This window comes from Dermochelys coriacea, chromosome 1, assembly GCF_009764565.3.
Source record: "Dermochelys coriacea isolate rDerCor1 chromosome 1, rDerCor1.pri.v4, whole genome shotgun sequence".
In the NCBI taxonomy this organism is placed as follows: Eukaryota; Metazoa; Chordata; order Testudines; family Dermochelyidae; genus Dermochelys; species Dermochelys coriacea.
This window is the reverse complement of record NC_050068.2, coordinates 95,942,498-95,959,183: the sequence shown is the minus strand read 5'-3', so window position 1 is coordinate 95,959,183 and position 16,686 is coordinate 95,942,498. Positions and strand designations below refer to the sequence as shown.

Genomic DNA, 16,686 nt, shown 5'->3' with positions numbered 1-16,686 from the left:
AAACAAATCTGGTCTATTTCTTGTTTTGAGCCACTTCATCTATCTTTATACATCTTGCTGGCAGCAGACTGTGCAGTACGATCGCTAGCCATCGTCACTTCCTGGGTGCTCAGCAGAAGACGGTGCAGTATGATTGCTAGCCATCATCTTCTGCTGGCTGCAGATTAAAAGACAGTGCACTGCCGGTAGGACTCAGTTGCCATGAGACAAAACAGGAGAAATGACCTGGCTGAGTCACTCCCATGTTTGCCCAGGTGTCCGGTTAAAAGAGCACCCAGGACTATGTCGACGACGGCTACCAGTCATACTGCATTGTCTGCTGCCAAAAGGCAATAAACTGCTGCTGTGTAGCAATGCAGTACCATGTCTGCCAGCACCCAGGAGACATACGGTGATGGTTAGCTGAGCGGGCTCCATGCTTGCCGTGATATGGCGTCTGCACAGGTAACTCAAGAAAAAAGGTGCAAAACAATTGTCTTCCCTTGCTTTTATGGAGGGAGGGAACGGGGGGCCTGATGATATGAACCCAGAACCACCCGCGACAATGTTTTAGCCCCATCAGGCACTGGGATTTCTACCCAGAATTCAAATGGGCAGTGGAGACTGCGGGAACTGTGGGATAGCTACCCACAGTGAAAAGCTCCGGAAGTCGACAGTTGCCTCGGTACTGTGGACACAGTCCGCCGACTACATGCACTTAGAGCATTTGTGTGGGGACACACACACTCGACTGTATAAAAATGCTTTCTACAAAACCGACTTCTATAAATTCGACCTAATTTCGTAGTGTAGACATACCCTTTGTCAAAGCCCTGCCATTTCCCCAAGTGATAGGGGAACCCAGGCCTGCCCTTTACTGCATTTCCAGCTCAGAGACCATTTAATCAGCAGCCAAGGTCTGCTCGATCCCAAACCTTGATGCTATTTCTCTGAGCCTTCTCCTACTCCACCTCTATCAGGCTTCAGCTCCACCACCCTAGTAAACTCTTGAATCCCAGGGCTTGTCCTCTCCCCCTGGGTTTCCTCCTTTCCTTCTCTAATGATCAGAGGATGACTGCAGCCCCTTTCTGCTGCTAACTTCCTGCCTTTGTACTAGCCCTGCTGGTTCCTTTTCCACAGAGCTGGGCTCCATCATCAATCAGGGGTTGCTTAACAAACCTTATTCCCCTCAGGTGTGGCCAGCAGGCTAACTGACCCCTTCTCAGCCTCATTAATCCTTTCCAGGCTAGTGTGGGGTGAACACCTCATCACACAGCCCAGTAATTACCTATGTCATCCTATTTCCCCTTCTTAAATATTGGCACAACATTAGCTTGCTTCCAATCCTCTGGAACTTCCCCAGTGTTCCAAGAAAAATCCAAGAAAAAAAAATTATTGAAAAATCAATATTAACAGTCCAAGTTAATATTAACAGTGCAAGTTATCCGGACCTACTGACTTTAAAATATCTAACTATAGTAGCGGTTGTTTAAAATCCTCCTGAGATACAAGTGGAATGGAAAGAGTATCATCATATGATATGATGATATCATCTGTTCCCCCTACCCCTCCCAAAATACAGAACAGAATTTTTTATTGTATACTTCTGCCTTTTCTGGATTGACAATTCTACTATTTCCATTGAGTAATGGACCAATACTATTTTGGAGATTCTTTTTTGTTCCCAAAATATACTTTAAAAACTTCTTTTGTCCTTAAATCTGCTGGCCATAGATTTCTCCTTGTGTCCCTTTGTTTCCCTTATCAATGTTATACAGTTCCTAGTTTCTGATTTGTATTCATTACTGTCAGCTTCCCTTTTCTTCTGTTTTTATATATCATTCTTTAAAGCTGTCTTCATTTCCCCTCTAAATCAAGTTGTGTTTTTAACCAATATGGCCTAATTCCTCAATTGTGGCTTTGGGGGTATCTGGTAAGGTGTTCTTAAATGACTATCATTCACATTTTTCTGATTAAATATGGATTTCCCTCATGTTGAATGCAGCACTTCTTGAATCAGAAAGTTGTCATCTGCACTATTTAGAAATTCCAAGAATGCTTTAGTACTGGCAATATGAAACCTTGAGCTTATATTACTCAAATTGAAGTCTGTGTGAAGAAGCTCACATTGCTTCTGTCCATGTTATGTCTGAGAGAAATTATATCAATTTCACATTTTCATTAAACTTTCAATTTAATGCATCATGAAATCAAAAATAAAACTGGCAAATAACATTGATTGTGTTTGTATATTCTCATGCCAGGCCAAATCAAATGTTTTTGTAACATTTCATTTCACACAAACTATTCTTGGACATTTTGGCCCTTCTTGTTTGCTAGTAATTGTTTCCGTCTGTGAAAAAAATTCACTATGGATCTGATCCAAAGCTCACTGAAGTCAACGGGAACCTTTCAATTAACATCAGTAGGTTCTGCATCAGGCCCTATATTCACATTAGAAACAGTGGGTGAACTCCTGGCTTCATTGTAGTCAATGAGACCTTTGTCACTGACTTCAATGGGGCCAGGATTTCAATTTGTGAGCGTGAAGACATGCAGCACTGTATCTGTCAGATAGAGCTATTGCTGCTGCTAAACACAACAGTACTAGTGTTTCTAATATGCACACATGCACCAGTCTGCCTCTAATTGGATTATAGCATGATATACAGAAAATTGTTCACTCATTAATTCTAGTGTTTGCAGTACTCAAATATGTACAAGTATAATTGGTAGACAGGTATTCTCTTCAAAAATGGAGCAGTTATCTATGCCAACAAAGGGCTAAGCTATGCCAGCAAAGAGAAACTTCATTTACAGTGGGTAGGGAGAGTATATCTTGCAGCTGATGTTCGCTTCAGGTCTTCCCATGCTATATGTTTCAAATATGGCAAGGCAGGCCTGATGGTTCAAGTAGTGCCAAGGTGAAGACAAAAATCAGTTTGCATTTTTAGCTTTGCGAGAGCAAAGTGAAGTCAAAGGTCCAGATAAATGCAAATAAAGACTAACTGTATTTAGTCTTTGCTCTAAATGCTGTTTGGCCTTCCTAGTTGCAGAAAAGTGGCAGGATTGAGAAGCCTGTTTTGAATGAGAGAACAATATAATAAACTAATCCTTTCATGAAAGCATCAACAGATTTTAGGTCTACTCCACTCAACTACTAAATCTGGGGTTTTCAAAGGAGCCTAAAGGAGTAAAGGCGCAAAATTCCATTGAAATTCACTGGGATTTGGGGGCCTTCTTCCCTAAGGCTGGGATTTTCAAAGGAGCCTAATTTATTTACCTGTTGGGCCAATAAGAATTCATCCAGAATGAATACTTTTTCCCCATAATCCTTTTCATGTGTTATAACATCTGATAGTCAAATATAAGAGCAAGACAACAGAAACCAGAAAATCAAAGGAATTTCTATTTCTGGGGTCATTTGATTTGGTTTTTCCCACTGATTAGAAGGAAATGTCTCTACCAACATTGGTAAAATGTTGGCATATTTCTAGCTCCCCTGCGTGAATGTAGATGCTTTCAGAGGTCTTACTTACTTTTCTATAGGTTTCAGAGTAGTAGCCGTGTTAGTCTGTATTCGCAAAAAGAAAAGGAGTACTTGTGGCACCTTAGAGACTAACAAATTTATTAGAGCATAAGCTTTCGTGAGCTACAGCTCACTTCATCGGATGCATTGCATTCATCGGATGAAGTGAGCTGTAGCTCACGAAAGCTTATGCTCTAATAAATTTGTTAGTCTCTAAGGTGCCACAAGTACTCCTTTTCTTTTTACTTTTCTATAGCATCCATGAAAAAGGATCAGATTTTTAAGTTGTGAACTTCATTTGTCAAAAAAACTATCTTTATCTTTTACTTTCATTGCTAATAAACTACCCCGATGGATAGGAAATAAATTGGCTGTAAAAGGCTTAGATCTGCTTGGCACAATGCAGCCAAAAAGCTTAAATAAGATTAATGCACAGAGGGCCAAATTCATCCTTTGTGTAACTCTATTGACTTAATTTGGCCATTTGTTTAACATTGACAGTTCTTTTGTATCCTATCCTGTACAATATACCTTTATTTTATAGCCAATCTTTAATTCCAGTTGTATTCCATCATGCTTGATAGAATTAAATATCACAATTACAGGGAAGATAAGTAAAAATAATAAGAGAGAGAAACTAAGAGGTTTAAGTAAGGCGGAAAATATGTTTTCAATGGAGATTTGAAATAAGACAGGAAGTTGACAAAGTAAAGAAAAATAGAAAGTTTGTTCTGATAACTGGGGCTACAGAGAAAAAGTTCTGACACAGATAGTATAGTAAGAGTGGGTTGAAGGTCAAGGAAGAGGCCAGTGTTAACCAAGAAGAGGGAGCCAGAGAGGAGTCTGAATGGACTTTCTGCAGCAAGTCCATGGAGAGTTTTTTTTTAAAAAAGGACTGTACTTTTTAACTGGATTTTGAAAATCCATGTGCATCATTTGAGTTTTCCGAGAATATGGTTGATGTGGGTGCATGAGAAGGTAGCCAGTGGCATTTAGCACACGCTGGATCATGGGGACCTGGGTCCTCAGGTGGCCATAGAGAAAGGAATTTCCATTATTGAGTTAATAGAGCATAGATGAGAATTTTAGCAGTTGTGGTGCTGAGGCACTGTTGTTCCTAAGGTGTGGTGGTCAAATTTGCAAATGTGAGAGGGCTATGGACAGTGGCAATGTGTGGCACAATAGAATGTACGAGTTCTGGAAGAAAAAAAAAATCAAGTGTAGTATTCTTAAATATCATTTACTTCCTCTATCAGGCAGTTGTAACCTGCCTTTGTACGTAGAGGGACTCAAATGTCTTTAGTTGCTTATTAGTACAATTTGTATTACAATTTGTATTAGTACAAGTGGCACAGGCCGAGGGACGTACCGGTCCCCACTTCCAGCAGCTCCCATTGGCCTGGAGCAGTGAACTGCGGCCACTGGGAGCTGAGATCGGCCGAACCTGTGGACGTGGCAGGTAAACAAACTAGCCCGGCCCACCAGGGACTTTCCCTGCACAAGCGGCGGAACAAGTTTGGGAACCACTGGTTTACAGCTTCAAGAAAACTGAACCTGGGACATTAAGTGCTCTCAAGTCCTGGTTCTTTTAGGCTGAGCCAGACTTATATATTTATATGATTCTGGTACCAAGCAAGGGAATACCCTTCAGCATCTCCTTAGTGAGCTGGTATGACAGTAGAGGCACCATTGACATCTCCCAATTGGACCAAACTCAGAAAATTGGCCAAACTTATAGATAAGGATAAAATCTTACTAGATCTATCCTGCTGGGTTCAGAGTAGCAATGAGACAGTCTCTATAAATAGGGATAGGACATGTTTTTTCAGCCCTAACATAGGCCTGAAGGCTTGTTTCTTATTAAGCTCTTCATTCCTGACTTCTCTGTAACCACCTGGAAATAGTAATTCTTAAGACTCGAATGGTAAAGAGAGCCAAGTATTCTCCTGGTATAGCAGACAGCAGAGATGACTGTGGGTACCTCTGCTAAGCTTCACTTGAGAGGGCAAACCCCAAAGAGTTGGTTCTGGCCTTTGTTTTAGCCCTTCTGTATGCATTGAACAAAGTTCCAAAAGTGGTTACTATATTTCAGTGTTTCCAAGTGACCCACTAAGTGAAGTCAAAGGCTTTCTCAACACTGAACTGCTCACAGCTCTTGGGACTTGCCATCCCCAACAGACAAAACAACTTTATTTGATTTATGGCTGTGTATCATCCCTGAACAAACTCAGACTGGTCAGCAAAATATATTTATACCAATGTGATGTGGTGGGGGCACCCCATCCTCCTTGCATGCAAAGGGGGAATTCCCAGTCCATGAATAGGTTCACTGCACTGTTCTAGGTCCCAGAGTTATAAAGCCTAATGGCCAAAGCCAATAGGATCACCCTTATCCACAGGATGCTAAGGCCTATTGGCCACAGTCAACTGGGTTGCCCTTATCATCAGGGTGGTAAGGTTTAGTGGCCAGAGACAACTGGGTGGCCCTTATCCTCAAGGTAGTAAGGTCTAGTGGCCAGAGTCAATTGATTGGCCTTATCCACAGGGTGGTAAGGCCTACTGACCAAAGTCAAGGAAAACAGGCTGCCACTTAGGTGTGGCCAGGGTAGGGGGACCCAGTCCTTCCTGCTCCTACAAGTCCCAGCCCAGGACTCTGTCAGTGGCAAGGATCTCCACCACTGAGTCAGCAGCGATCTGACCACAATGAGCTGACTGGTCTCAACCCTGCAGCTGGTGTCCCCCTGGGCTACCTCCTACCATGTCTCTTGTAGTCATGGTCCAGGTATCTCCAGGGTCTCAATATTCATCGGCACGGATTGTTCCCAGTGGTCTTGGGTTCTCCTGGACGTCCACTGGTGTCTGGATCTCCACCTGGGTCTCAGCATTCCCAGCTTCTCAGCATTCCCAGGCGCCTCTGGCACTTCCTGGGCTGGAGCCTGCAGCAAGCATCCTTTCTCTTTAACTGGCATCCCAGACTGAGCTGGCATGCTCACTTTTAAACTACTGCTACACTTGTAGCATGCCCAGTAGGGTGTGGTGGGCGTGGCTTCCTCAATCCACAATGCAGAGTAACCCTTTCCAGTCTAGCGCAGTGGGTGCAGCCTGTCACAGCCAGGCAAAAACCTCCCTGCTCTTCTGGTCAATACTGTGAAGTGGAAAGAAGGTGGTCCTTGCCTGGTTTAAGCAATACCATGATAGACTGCTCTCTAAAAGCCTAGAAAAACCTCTCCAGTATCTTCCCTTTGGCAAAAGCCTCACAATACATTCCAAGAAGAGAGGGTCTCATTTAATTTATTATTTGTTAATATACTTATTTGGAAAAAGAAAAGGAGTACTTGTGGCAGCTTAGAGACTAACAAATTTATTAGAGCATAAGCTTTCGTGAGCTACAGCTCACTTCATCGGATGCATTTGGTGGAAAACCACATTTTTTCCACCAAATGCATCCAATGAAGTGAGCTGTAGCTCACGAAAGCTTATGCTCTAATAAATTTGTTAGTCTCTAAGGTGCCACAAGTACTCCTTTTCTTTTTGCGAATACAGACTAACACGGCTGCTACTCTGAAACCTATACTTATTTGGGGGAACCTTCAGTTCTCAAAGCCTTTTTCCCACTTAGCATGAATGTCATTTCCTGATCTCAGTTCCTAAGATAACTGAGCCCAAAGCTAATGATTATGCCGTTGGTATGAAAGGTAATTTAACTTCAGTTAGGACAAGAAAGTTGTGATGGGTTCAGTAGACAGAGACTGCTCAGAGGAGTAGAAGTCTCTATAATATTGTGTGAATACATTAGTCCAAAGTCTGACTTTAGTGAGAGTTTTGCTTGATTAATATGGGGAATTTGGCTCATTGTTCAGGGGCAGAACTTTACTCATAGGAATAGTTCCCTTGAAATCAAAGGGCTATTCATGTGAAAAAGTTATGCATATACATAAATGTTTGTAAGACCTTAATTTAGGGGAATCATTGTAACCCTATTCTGAAAAGTGATTCTTTAAAAATGATATTGTGGGGATCTGTGCTAATTGTCTCCCTGTGATTTCCAGATCAACTATATTCAGTTTACTAGTAAAATGCTGTTTGTTTTTTTTCAAATTGCCACTGATGCAAATTCATCTTGGAATCTAAGAGCAAAGTGTTTTATGAACCACCAGCAGCAAAGATACTGCAGCCAGAACTTAGTTACCAAGCATGCTGATTACATATGAACCAGAATGGAATCCAACTTGCCCAAAGATATAATTTCTGCAGGGCCAACAGGATTAAAAAATAGCAGAAATGAATTGAATTTCAATTTTCGTTCAATTGAAAATCATTGAAGTAAATTAATATTAATCTGATTTCAAATAGGGTGCAGATCAATTGAACAAGAAGATGCCAATTTTACAGCCTCACTTTTCAAAGTAGGACTACATTTTAAACTCCTTGTTTATGGTCCACATTAGTGGGGATGCCATTCTGAGTTTGTTTCTGCAGCTGCCCTGTCCATGGAGTTTCCTTTGATTTCCACAGGAGTTCTGTGTATAGAGTAGTTGTAGGATCCATCCCACAAAAATTATTAGAACATATTCTAGCCTTACCAAAAGCATTAGATTTATTTTTAATTGTTTTTTTAAAATTCTAGAAGAACTGAAAGCTTCCAAACCTAGTAAAAGCTTTAACTTAAAATAGCAAACCCAATAACCCAATGTATTTATTATAAAAAGTTTACTCTCCAGCTGAACTTGTGTATGCCAAATTCCTAGCAGAATCACACTTTTACAGCCAGATTATAAAATATAAACCTAGAAAATAGTGCTTCGTGATGGAATCATTACTAGACACTTAACTAAAGTTGTGCTACCAGTGCTCTAATAATAAAAGGTGAATATTATTGAAAAATAATACTACTGAACATTTTGAAGCACTCTTTGCAAGCATATAACTGAATCTGGCATATATGCTATATATGTAAAATTTGTTTTCTTTCTATTAGTGTGTTTGTACTGGTGAGGTGGTATAATAAGCAACACTCACAAATCTGAGGAACTATACCACATAGAAAAGTGTGTTTAAGATACTACAGTGTCTGCCAACTTTTGACAATTGAAAGTAAATGTGGAATTGGTGGCTGATACCTGCACAAAGAAAACTGTCAGCTTCCCAGTTTGTATATGGAAAAGCTTTAGTGCATAAACAAAGCAGTAAAATCATAATGTGGTTCTATAAATATAGTGCAGTGATAAGTCTATTGAGCTTATGAGTCAGCTTTTCACTTCGTTGGAATGATTAGGTGCAGATTGCTATCTGGCTAACCATTATTCCTCTAATACTTTTTTATCTCTCTGACTTGCCACCTTATTATTAAATTCAAATGACACAAATTAGGAAGAATTATGGTGTTTACCTGCTCTCTGGCTGCTCTAAACTGTGCTTGAAAATAAAAACAGCCTCTTAAAACTATACCTAACTTCAGGGAGAGCAAAGATGAAATATAATTTATCAAATCACAAAAGTGGAATATTACCGATCACTTAAACAGGCTAATAGAATTGAGGGGATTGTAGTTTACTTTAAACATACTCAACTTTCCAAAATTTATATCTGGGAATTGAAAAGATATTGTACATTCTAAAATTTAAACTGGGCTGCTAGAATAAAATATTAAAGTTCCAGATAAAGTATATTATTATTTTACCTTTGCATGGTAATGCAGCTACTCATTTCACTATATTGGAAGCAAAAGTATGCATCTGAATTCGCAATATTTCATAACTGACAAGTCAAATGCAAGTAAATTACATTACGCAGGATCATTTTCTCGTTATTCTCAGTAATTATATTGCTATTACTGTATCATCTGAGCAATTAACATATACATAACGACACAGGTTTAACATAAATCCAGGTAAGTAAATAAGTAAATTCAGTTAAATCTTCCACTCTTGATTAGGAATGTCAAGTTTCTAAAATAGTGTGTGATGTTAGGTACCATGAGCCCTATCCTGCTCCAACCGGATCAGTCCCACTGTGCTCTAATACTTAGGCACAACAGGGTGGGTGAAGGATGGAGTGAAAGCCTAAACTCTACATTCACTCCTAATCGGAGTCTGTAGGTCCAAATGTACTCCCAGTGAAGTCAACATCACCTCGTTCACACCTCTTGACAGCAAATTACCATAGAAATACACAAAAAGGACAGGAGGACTTGGGGCACCTGAGAGACTAACAACATTTATTTGAGCATAAGCTTTCGTGAGCTACATCCGATGCACCCGCTGAAGTGAGCTGTAGCTCAGGAAAGCTTGTGCTCAAATAAATGTTGTTAGTCTCTCAGGTGCCCCAAGTCCTCCTGTTCTTTTTGCGGATACAGACTAACGCGGCTGCTCCTCTGAAACCTGTCATAGAAATACATACCTTTAACTGCGGACATTACTGAATTAACCGTATGTGTATTCTATAACAGCCCCTGGTTACCACGTGGAAAGAAAAGCACTTTTGAAACTAGATCTTGGTATATAGGGTTTCATTTAAAACTAGACAAATGTACTCAGTCCGATACATAGCAATTTATCAGTCTGAGAAAGAAGGTCAAATAATTTATGACCAATAAAACCTTTTCTTTTGATTAGGTTTTCACTTTTTGGAATCCTAGCAAATAATCAGAAACATACAGTTGTGAAGTCAGACATTTGCAAATGGTGACTTTTTTTCAAGACAGGAGTCAGTGAGGTGGGGCATACTTGTGCTATCCTTTACCTAGAGGCTTATTTTTCTTATTCTTTCACAGAGGCATGAGTATATCGAGATGCACGTGTTCATTGTTCTGATCTCTCCGAGGGATTTTAGAGGCACTGATGAACATTGACCTTAGAAAATCTCCCGAACCGTCCCCTCCCCACACACACACACATCCCCAATCTGTGTTTATCAGCTATGGCGAGAGCCTTTCTTTACGTGCAGTGTCTGTGAAAAACTGAAATGTTTGTACCTTCCTCATTTCTCCAGATTCACTGTTCTCCCTTGTGAACCAGAGGTTGAAGCAGGTTTCAGAGGAGCAGCCGGATTAGTCTGCATCCGCAAAAGGGACAGGAGGACTTGGGGCCCCTTAGAGACTAACACAGTTATTTGAGCACAAGCTTTCGTGGGCTCCCGCTCACAGTCCACAAGCTAACCCATGGACGGACTAAAAACTGCCACCAGTCTGTCCACGTCAATCACATTGGCAAGTCTACACCTAGCCCGTAAGAAGAGACTCGTGGTTTTTATTTTTGAACCATCCTTCTTTGCACTCCCGGCCGCTGTCGTTTTTCTGCCACACGGTGTCCGATACAGCTCGGCTCGCAGCGAATTGCTGGACAGGAGAATGCCATGGACCACTACATTTCACTACACAGAGTACTCGGATCTAAGGGTGCGGAGGGAAACCCCCTTCCCCTTGTTATAATAACCGACTGGAGTAACATCTAAAACAGGTGACCAGAGAGGAAAAGGAAACATCCTTGTTAATAGTTCAGAAGGCGGATCCCGTACTCCTTATGCGAATTTCCCAATGGAGTTAATGAGAATTTTGACAGGATAGGGAGTAAGGGATCGGGCGCCTATCCCACACTCTTCTAAGGGTCTGGGATTTGATGGGCAGTAGCAGCCACACGGTGGCTCTTCTGTCTGCTTTAACTCTTTGTCACAGCTTTTATTGGTTCTCACGGTGGTCGGGGCCATATAAATAACGTTCTCCCTTCCTCCCCTGGCGCTGAAATACAGGACGGAACTGATTGTGCCGGCATCTGATCTAGGCAAAAAGAGCTATGGGATTATTTTTCCGCAATAAAGGATGCCATCGAATGCTTGGACTATGAAATTGCTCCTTGGTTAATACAAATGAGATGATTTCAAATATTGACTTTTCATTTCAGAGCGGGAAACTATTGGCGACGGATTGAAAAAATGACCTGGAGAACAGTAATACCTAGGCTGGCTACAGCCACTCTTGGTCACTTCTTCAACCTTCAAGAAATAGGATTTCCACTCTAAACCTAAACGGCAGTCAATGCTTGTAGATAGCTTAATCTCCCTGCTTTTGACAACCGATTGTAACTTTTTTCACAGCTAAATGGATTGTGGGGGGGGGGGGGGGTCAAAAGTTGGCAAGGTGGATTTGAAGATTAAGAGGAATACGTATAAATGAGCGGGTAAGGGATAATATATTAAATGTGAAGACAGGGTAGGTACATCTTATGTGTACACTATTCAGGGCATTTTAACAGGCAAGATCTTCAACTGGTGTAGATAGACAGCTCCACTGAAGTAAATGGAGCTGTACTGATTTTCACCAGCTCGGGCTGGCTATCAGTTTGAACATGTGTATATGCAACACACCACACCTACAGAGAGAGGGAGAAGGAAGAGAAAATATCTCACATCTTTACTTCAGCGCTAGAGCTTCTGGAAATGTCTTAGTAGCACAAAAACGGTGGGATTATAAGTGAGGAGTCCTTGTGGCACTTTAGAGACGAACAAATGTATCTGGGCATAAGCTTTCATAGTTTTTCATAGGTTTCAGAGTAGCAGCCGTGTTAGTCTGTATTCGCAAAAAGAACAGGAGGACTTGTGGCACCTTAGAGACTAACAAATTTATTTGAGCATAAGCTTTCGTGAGCTACAGCTCACTTCATCGGATGCATTTGGTGGAAAAAACAGAGGGGAGATTGATATACACACACAGAGAACATGAAACAATGGGTTTATCATACACACTTAGTTTTTCATAATGGATGATCCATTATGATCATGGATGATCATAACCCGCTCCGGCTATAGACCGGCTGATTAACCATAGCTGAAGTTTGCGCTCCTCCGCCCATTGGCCGACTTTTGAAAGCAAGTGCTTCCCAAGAGAGCCCCTCCAACACACCGTTTCACCAACGCAAGCGCATACTTTTCACAGAGCTACTTTTACTGCGGCAGCAAAAGAAATCCCCTGAGTACTGAAACAGAGCATGGGAATGAGGAGGGCTGTTCCCTCTCGAGCTGAGCGAAGGGATGGTGGCGCCCATCCCAGCTGTTACTTCATCTGACTCTTGGATCCAGCCTTAGCCGCAGCCGAGATCTGTGGTATACACCTCGGCCTGATGTTAACGTGGGAAAGAGTTAATGGTGTACTGGAGTTCCTACTTCCACATACCACAAAGGTAAGTCAAAACCAACCTGCCGAAGTACAAACAAGGCGAGCGAGTTCACCCTGACTGGCAGGCCGACTTGTTAGCAACACAATCAGACAGCTCGGGCTGGGGTGAGTGAGAAGTAGCAGATCAAGAAGCAAAGAAAATATGCAAACCGAAGAGCTCAGGTCGCGGCCAAAAGCAGGGCTTGTGGGTTTTCTCAACAGGGGAGAGAATTCTTTGTTTCATTGGGTAAAAGTAAACAAAACCTTGGCAAGGAACGAAATTTAAATACGCAGTCTTGGGATCAGGGCCATTTACACCCGTTTTCTTTTTATAGGCCTAAGGTCGACGCTGCTCTAGGTATTGAGTGCCATCGGTGCAGGGTAGCAACACATTACGCTTGATTATCTCCAGCCTAGTATATAACCTAGAGGAAACTAGCAGCATGCTCTTCAGGAGGCTTTGAAAACGACAACCAGCGCAAACGTAGAAGGGGGCCGACGACAGCGAGCGGTGCCTGTTGTCGACTTCAAATGGGCTGTTTAAAGCAACTGGCCACAGCACCTGACATCAAGTTACTCCGGTGACCCTAAATCGGAGTCAGTCTAATGCATCCGATGAAGTGAGCTGTAGCTCACGAAAGCTTATGCTCTGATAAATTTGTCAGTCTCTAAGGTGCCACAAGTCCTCCTAGTCTCCTTCCTGGGACATTTCCTCTGTGGCAAAGGGAGTGGGGAAGGCAGTATCTGCGGGATCAACAGGCAAGGAGAAAGGGGGAGTGTCCCCCTGTGTAACTCAACAAGTGTGTGTGGGGGGGGGGCGGGGGCAGATCATGAACAATTGCTGGGGATTGTGGAATTGACTGAAATAAACTCTCTCTGCCTAGTGAGAAGCCGCCGATTTGCGGGGGGCCGGACGTGGCGGCTCTTCGGAGTTGGGCAAGACTCAGGGGTGTGTTTCGACACCGACTTCGCTGGCGAGCGCTGCGCAGACTCCGCTTCTGGCCGGCGGGGCAGGCTCTGGTGTCTCCGCCCCCCTAACCTGCGGTGGGGTGAAAGGGAGGGGACTGCTCGTTAGCCCGTGGCTGGGGGTGGGAGCCGGCGCTCCCGCTGGCCCTCCCTCTCACTAGCCCCGCCGGGCCGCACGTCCCCCTGCACACAGACGCACCCAAACACACACTGTCCGTGCAACACAGAGCCAGCCCACATGCACGCCCAGGGAGCGCTTTACCTGCCGGCCTCTGGCTGCCGCTGCAGAGGGGCACAACGAGGGAGCGCCTGAGAGCGCGGCAAGCCGCCCGGCGGACTTGCTAACCGGCTCCGCTCCTGCCTGGCCGGGCATTTTCATCAGAAAGCCCCCGGCCCGCTCTTCCCTCCCCCGCCCGCCCCCAAGTTAGGCACTCCCTGGCCGGGCAAGCCCCGAGAGCCCCGAGCAGAGGAGGAGCCGGGCGGGGGGCGAGCGAGCCGGAGCGGAGCCGCCCGGGCGCCCGCATGAAACTTGGCGAAGTTGGGAGCCGCCGCCGAGCTCCGGGTTGGACCCTGATCCCGGGAGCCGGCGCTGAGCGGGGCCGCTGGTCGCAGCAGGAGGCGTCGCTGAGCGCGGCCCGGAGCGGGGCAGCAGCCCGCCCGCCAGCAGGCGAAGGGGAAGAAGCGAGCATGTCGGAGGAGAAAGCGGCTCGCCGCGGCTCGCCGGGGGCAGAGATCTGGCTGTGAGCGGCCCGGAGCCTCGCGCCAAAGCGGCCCGGGGAGGGCGGCGGACAGCTCCCGCGGCCCCCCCGCCACACGCCCCGCGTCCGGAGAGCTCGCCCCGGCCCGCGGGCTGCTCGCAGGCTCGCCATGGGCTGGACTCTGTGATCGTTGCTGGGATCGCGGCTCGCCTTGCACGGAGGGAAGCCGCCGTGTCTGCCCTGCAGCCCCCGGCCGCGGCCAAATGACAAGCCCCCGGGCAGAGCTGAGCTAGTGGAAGGGGCGCGGGGGGGCCTGTCTGCACTTCGCCGTTGCTCCCTTTGAGCCCCAGTCCCACCCGAGGGGCGTGTGGAGAGAGTTTCCCCGTCCTGCTGGAGAAGAGAAAGAAACTTCGCGGCGGAAAGCGGAGCCCGGGACAGTCCCCTGGCTGGGGGCCAGCTCTGGAGGGAGAGGGAAGCGGTGCACAGGGGAGCTGAGGTTTGGGACATCGCCTTTCGGGGTGCGGAGAGGAGCCCGAGGTTGGGGCCATCGGGAGCGCAGCAGCCCCCAGGTGCGGGACTTTTGCCGAGCGGGAGGAGCGGGCCGAAGTTGGGGCTGCAGTTCCCGGACTCGTTCTGCTGCGGAGCAAAGATTGATTTTCGGCGGGCGGCCAGCGGCCGGGGAGAGGTGACCGGGGCAGGCGGCCGGCAGCGCGGGGTGGGCTGCCGCTTGCAGCAGCTGCAGGGCTTGCCGGGGGCCAGCATGTCCAAGCCGGTGGACCATGTCAAGAGGCCCATGAACGCCTTCATGGTGTGGTCCCGGGCGCAGCGCCGGAAGATGGCCCAGGAGAACCCCAAGATGCACAACTCGGAGATCAGCAAGCGCCTGGGGGCCGAGTGGAAGCTGCTCAGCGAGGCGGAGAAGCGGCCCTTCATCGACGAGGCCAAGCGGCTGCGGGCCATGCACATGAAGGAGCATCCCGACTACAAGTACCGGCCCCGCCGGAAGCCCAAGACCCTGCTCAAGAAGGACAAGTTCGCCTTCCCGGTGCCCTACGGCCTGGCGGACCCCGATCACCCGCACGGGCTGAAGGCGGCCGGGCTGCACGGCGGGGCCGGCGGGGGCCTGGGGCCCGACTCCCTGCTGGCCAACCCGGAGAAAGCGGCCGCCGCCGCCGCCGCCGCCGCCGCCCGGGTCTTCTTCCCCCAGTCGGCGGCCGCCGCCGCCGCCGCCGCCGCCGCCAGCAGCCCCTACTCGCTGCTGGACCTGGGCTCCAAAATGGCAGAGCTCTCGTCGTCCTCCTCCGCCTCGGCGCTGCCCTACGCCTCCTCCTTGGCCTACCCCGGCGCCGCGGGAGCCGGCGCCTTCCACGGGGCCGCCGCCGCCGCCGCCGCAGCCGCCGCCGCCGCCGCCGGGGGGCACACTCACTCGCACCCGTCCCCGGGCAACCCGGGCTACATGATCCCCTGCAACTGCAGCGCCTGGCCCGGCCCGGGCCTCCAGCCGCCCCTCGCCTACATCCTGCTGCCCGGCATGGGCAAGCCCCAGCTGGACCCGTACCCGGCAGCCTACGCGGCGGCGCTATGACATCCCGGCCGTGCGGCCGGAGCCGAGCGGCGGACCCCCAGCCGCGGCTCCCGGGAGACGGGTGCAGAGGGCTGGGCGCCGGCAGCGGCGGACCCGCCGCCCGGGAAGGGGCAAGGGCGGGATGGGGACGAGCGTCCGTGTACACGGGAGCGCTTCAGCCCTGCGCTCCTGCCGCAACCGTCTGTCTGCTCCAGCAGCAGGTGGTGCCCGTCTGGCCCTCCTCGGACCTGTTGCGTGTTGCCCACAGACGCCCCTGAGAAGAAACTCCCTAGCCGGAGGGGGCTCGCCCGTCTGCCTCCCTTTTTCTAGAATTGGTGTGTGTTGCATGCAGCCTTTGCAGATACCTGAGCTGAAAGGGCTTGCTCTTCGCAGGCACTGGAAACTCTCACTGGTTTCTCCCTACCTGCATCTTCCTTTGCCTGCCTTGTCTCCCCCCCTCCCGCCCCCCCAAATCCGTGCTATTTGAACTTCTCCAAAACGTCCTCCCTCCAACACCACCACCGCCAAAAAAGGGGCAAATTGTTGACAGAACGGAGGGACAAATCTGGCGTTTGGATCTGAAATGTTTCCTCTGTTTTATATCAAGTCCTACGCGAATGGGAGCAGGAAACATAAAAAGAAATAGACTGTAAAGTGAAATACTGTCCGTCTGATCTCCCCAACCCCCGCCCCCGTCCCCTTAACGTATCCCACACGACTTCCTGAAGTCCTCTCCTATGGGACACTCATACAAATTTCATTCTGAATGTACAACCTGTGTCTCTTATTTTTCCCGATCCTT

At 47.0% G+C, this 16,686-nt stretch overlaps 1 protein-coding gene across 1 annotated transcript; it reads left to right on the top strand.

Annotated features, from left to right (window-relative positions):
- Positions 1-222: 222 nt before the first annotated feature.
- SOX21 (SRY-box transcription factor 21) lies at positions 223-16,462 on the top strand. Its single transcript, XM_043504662.1, has 2 exons — positions 223-233; positions 14,368-16,462. Exon 2 carries the CDS (start codon positions 15,081-15,083, stop codon positions 15,903-15,905), a length of 825 nt encoding a protein of 274 aa, XP_043360597.1. The 5' UTR covers positions 223-233; positions 14,368-15,080; the 3' UTR covers positions 15,906-16,462.
- The last annotated feature ends 224 nt before the right edge of the window (positions 16,463-16,686 follow it).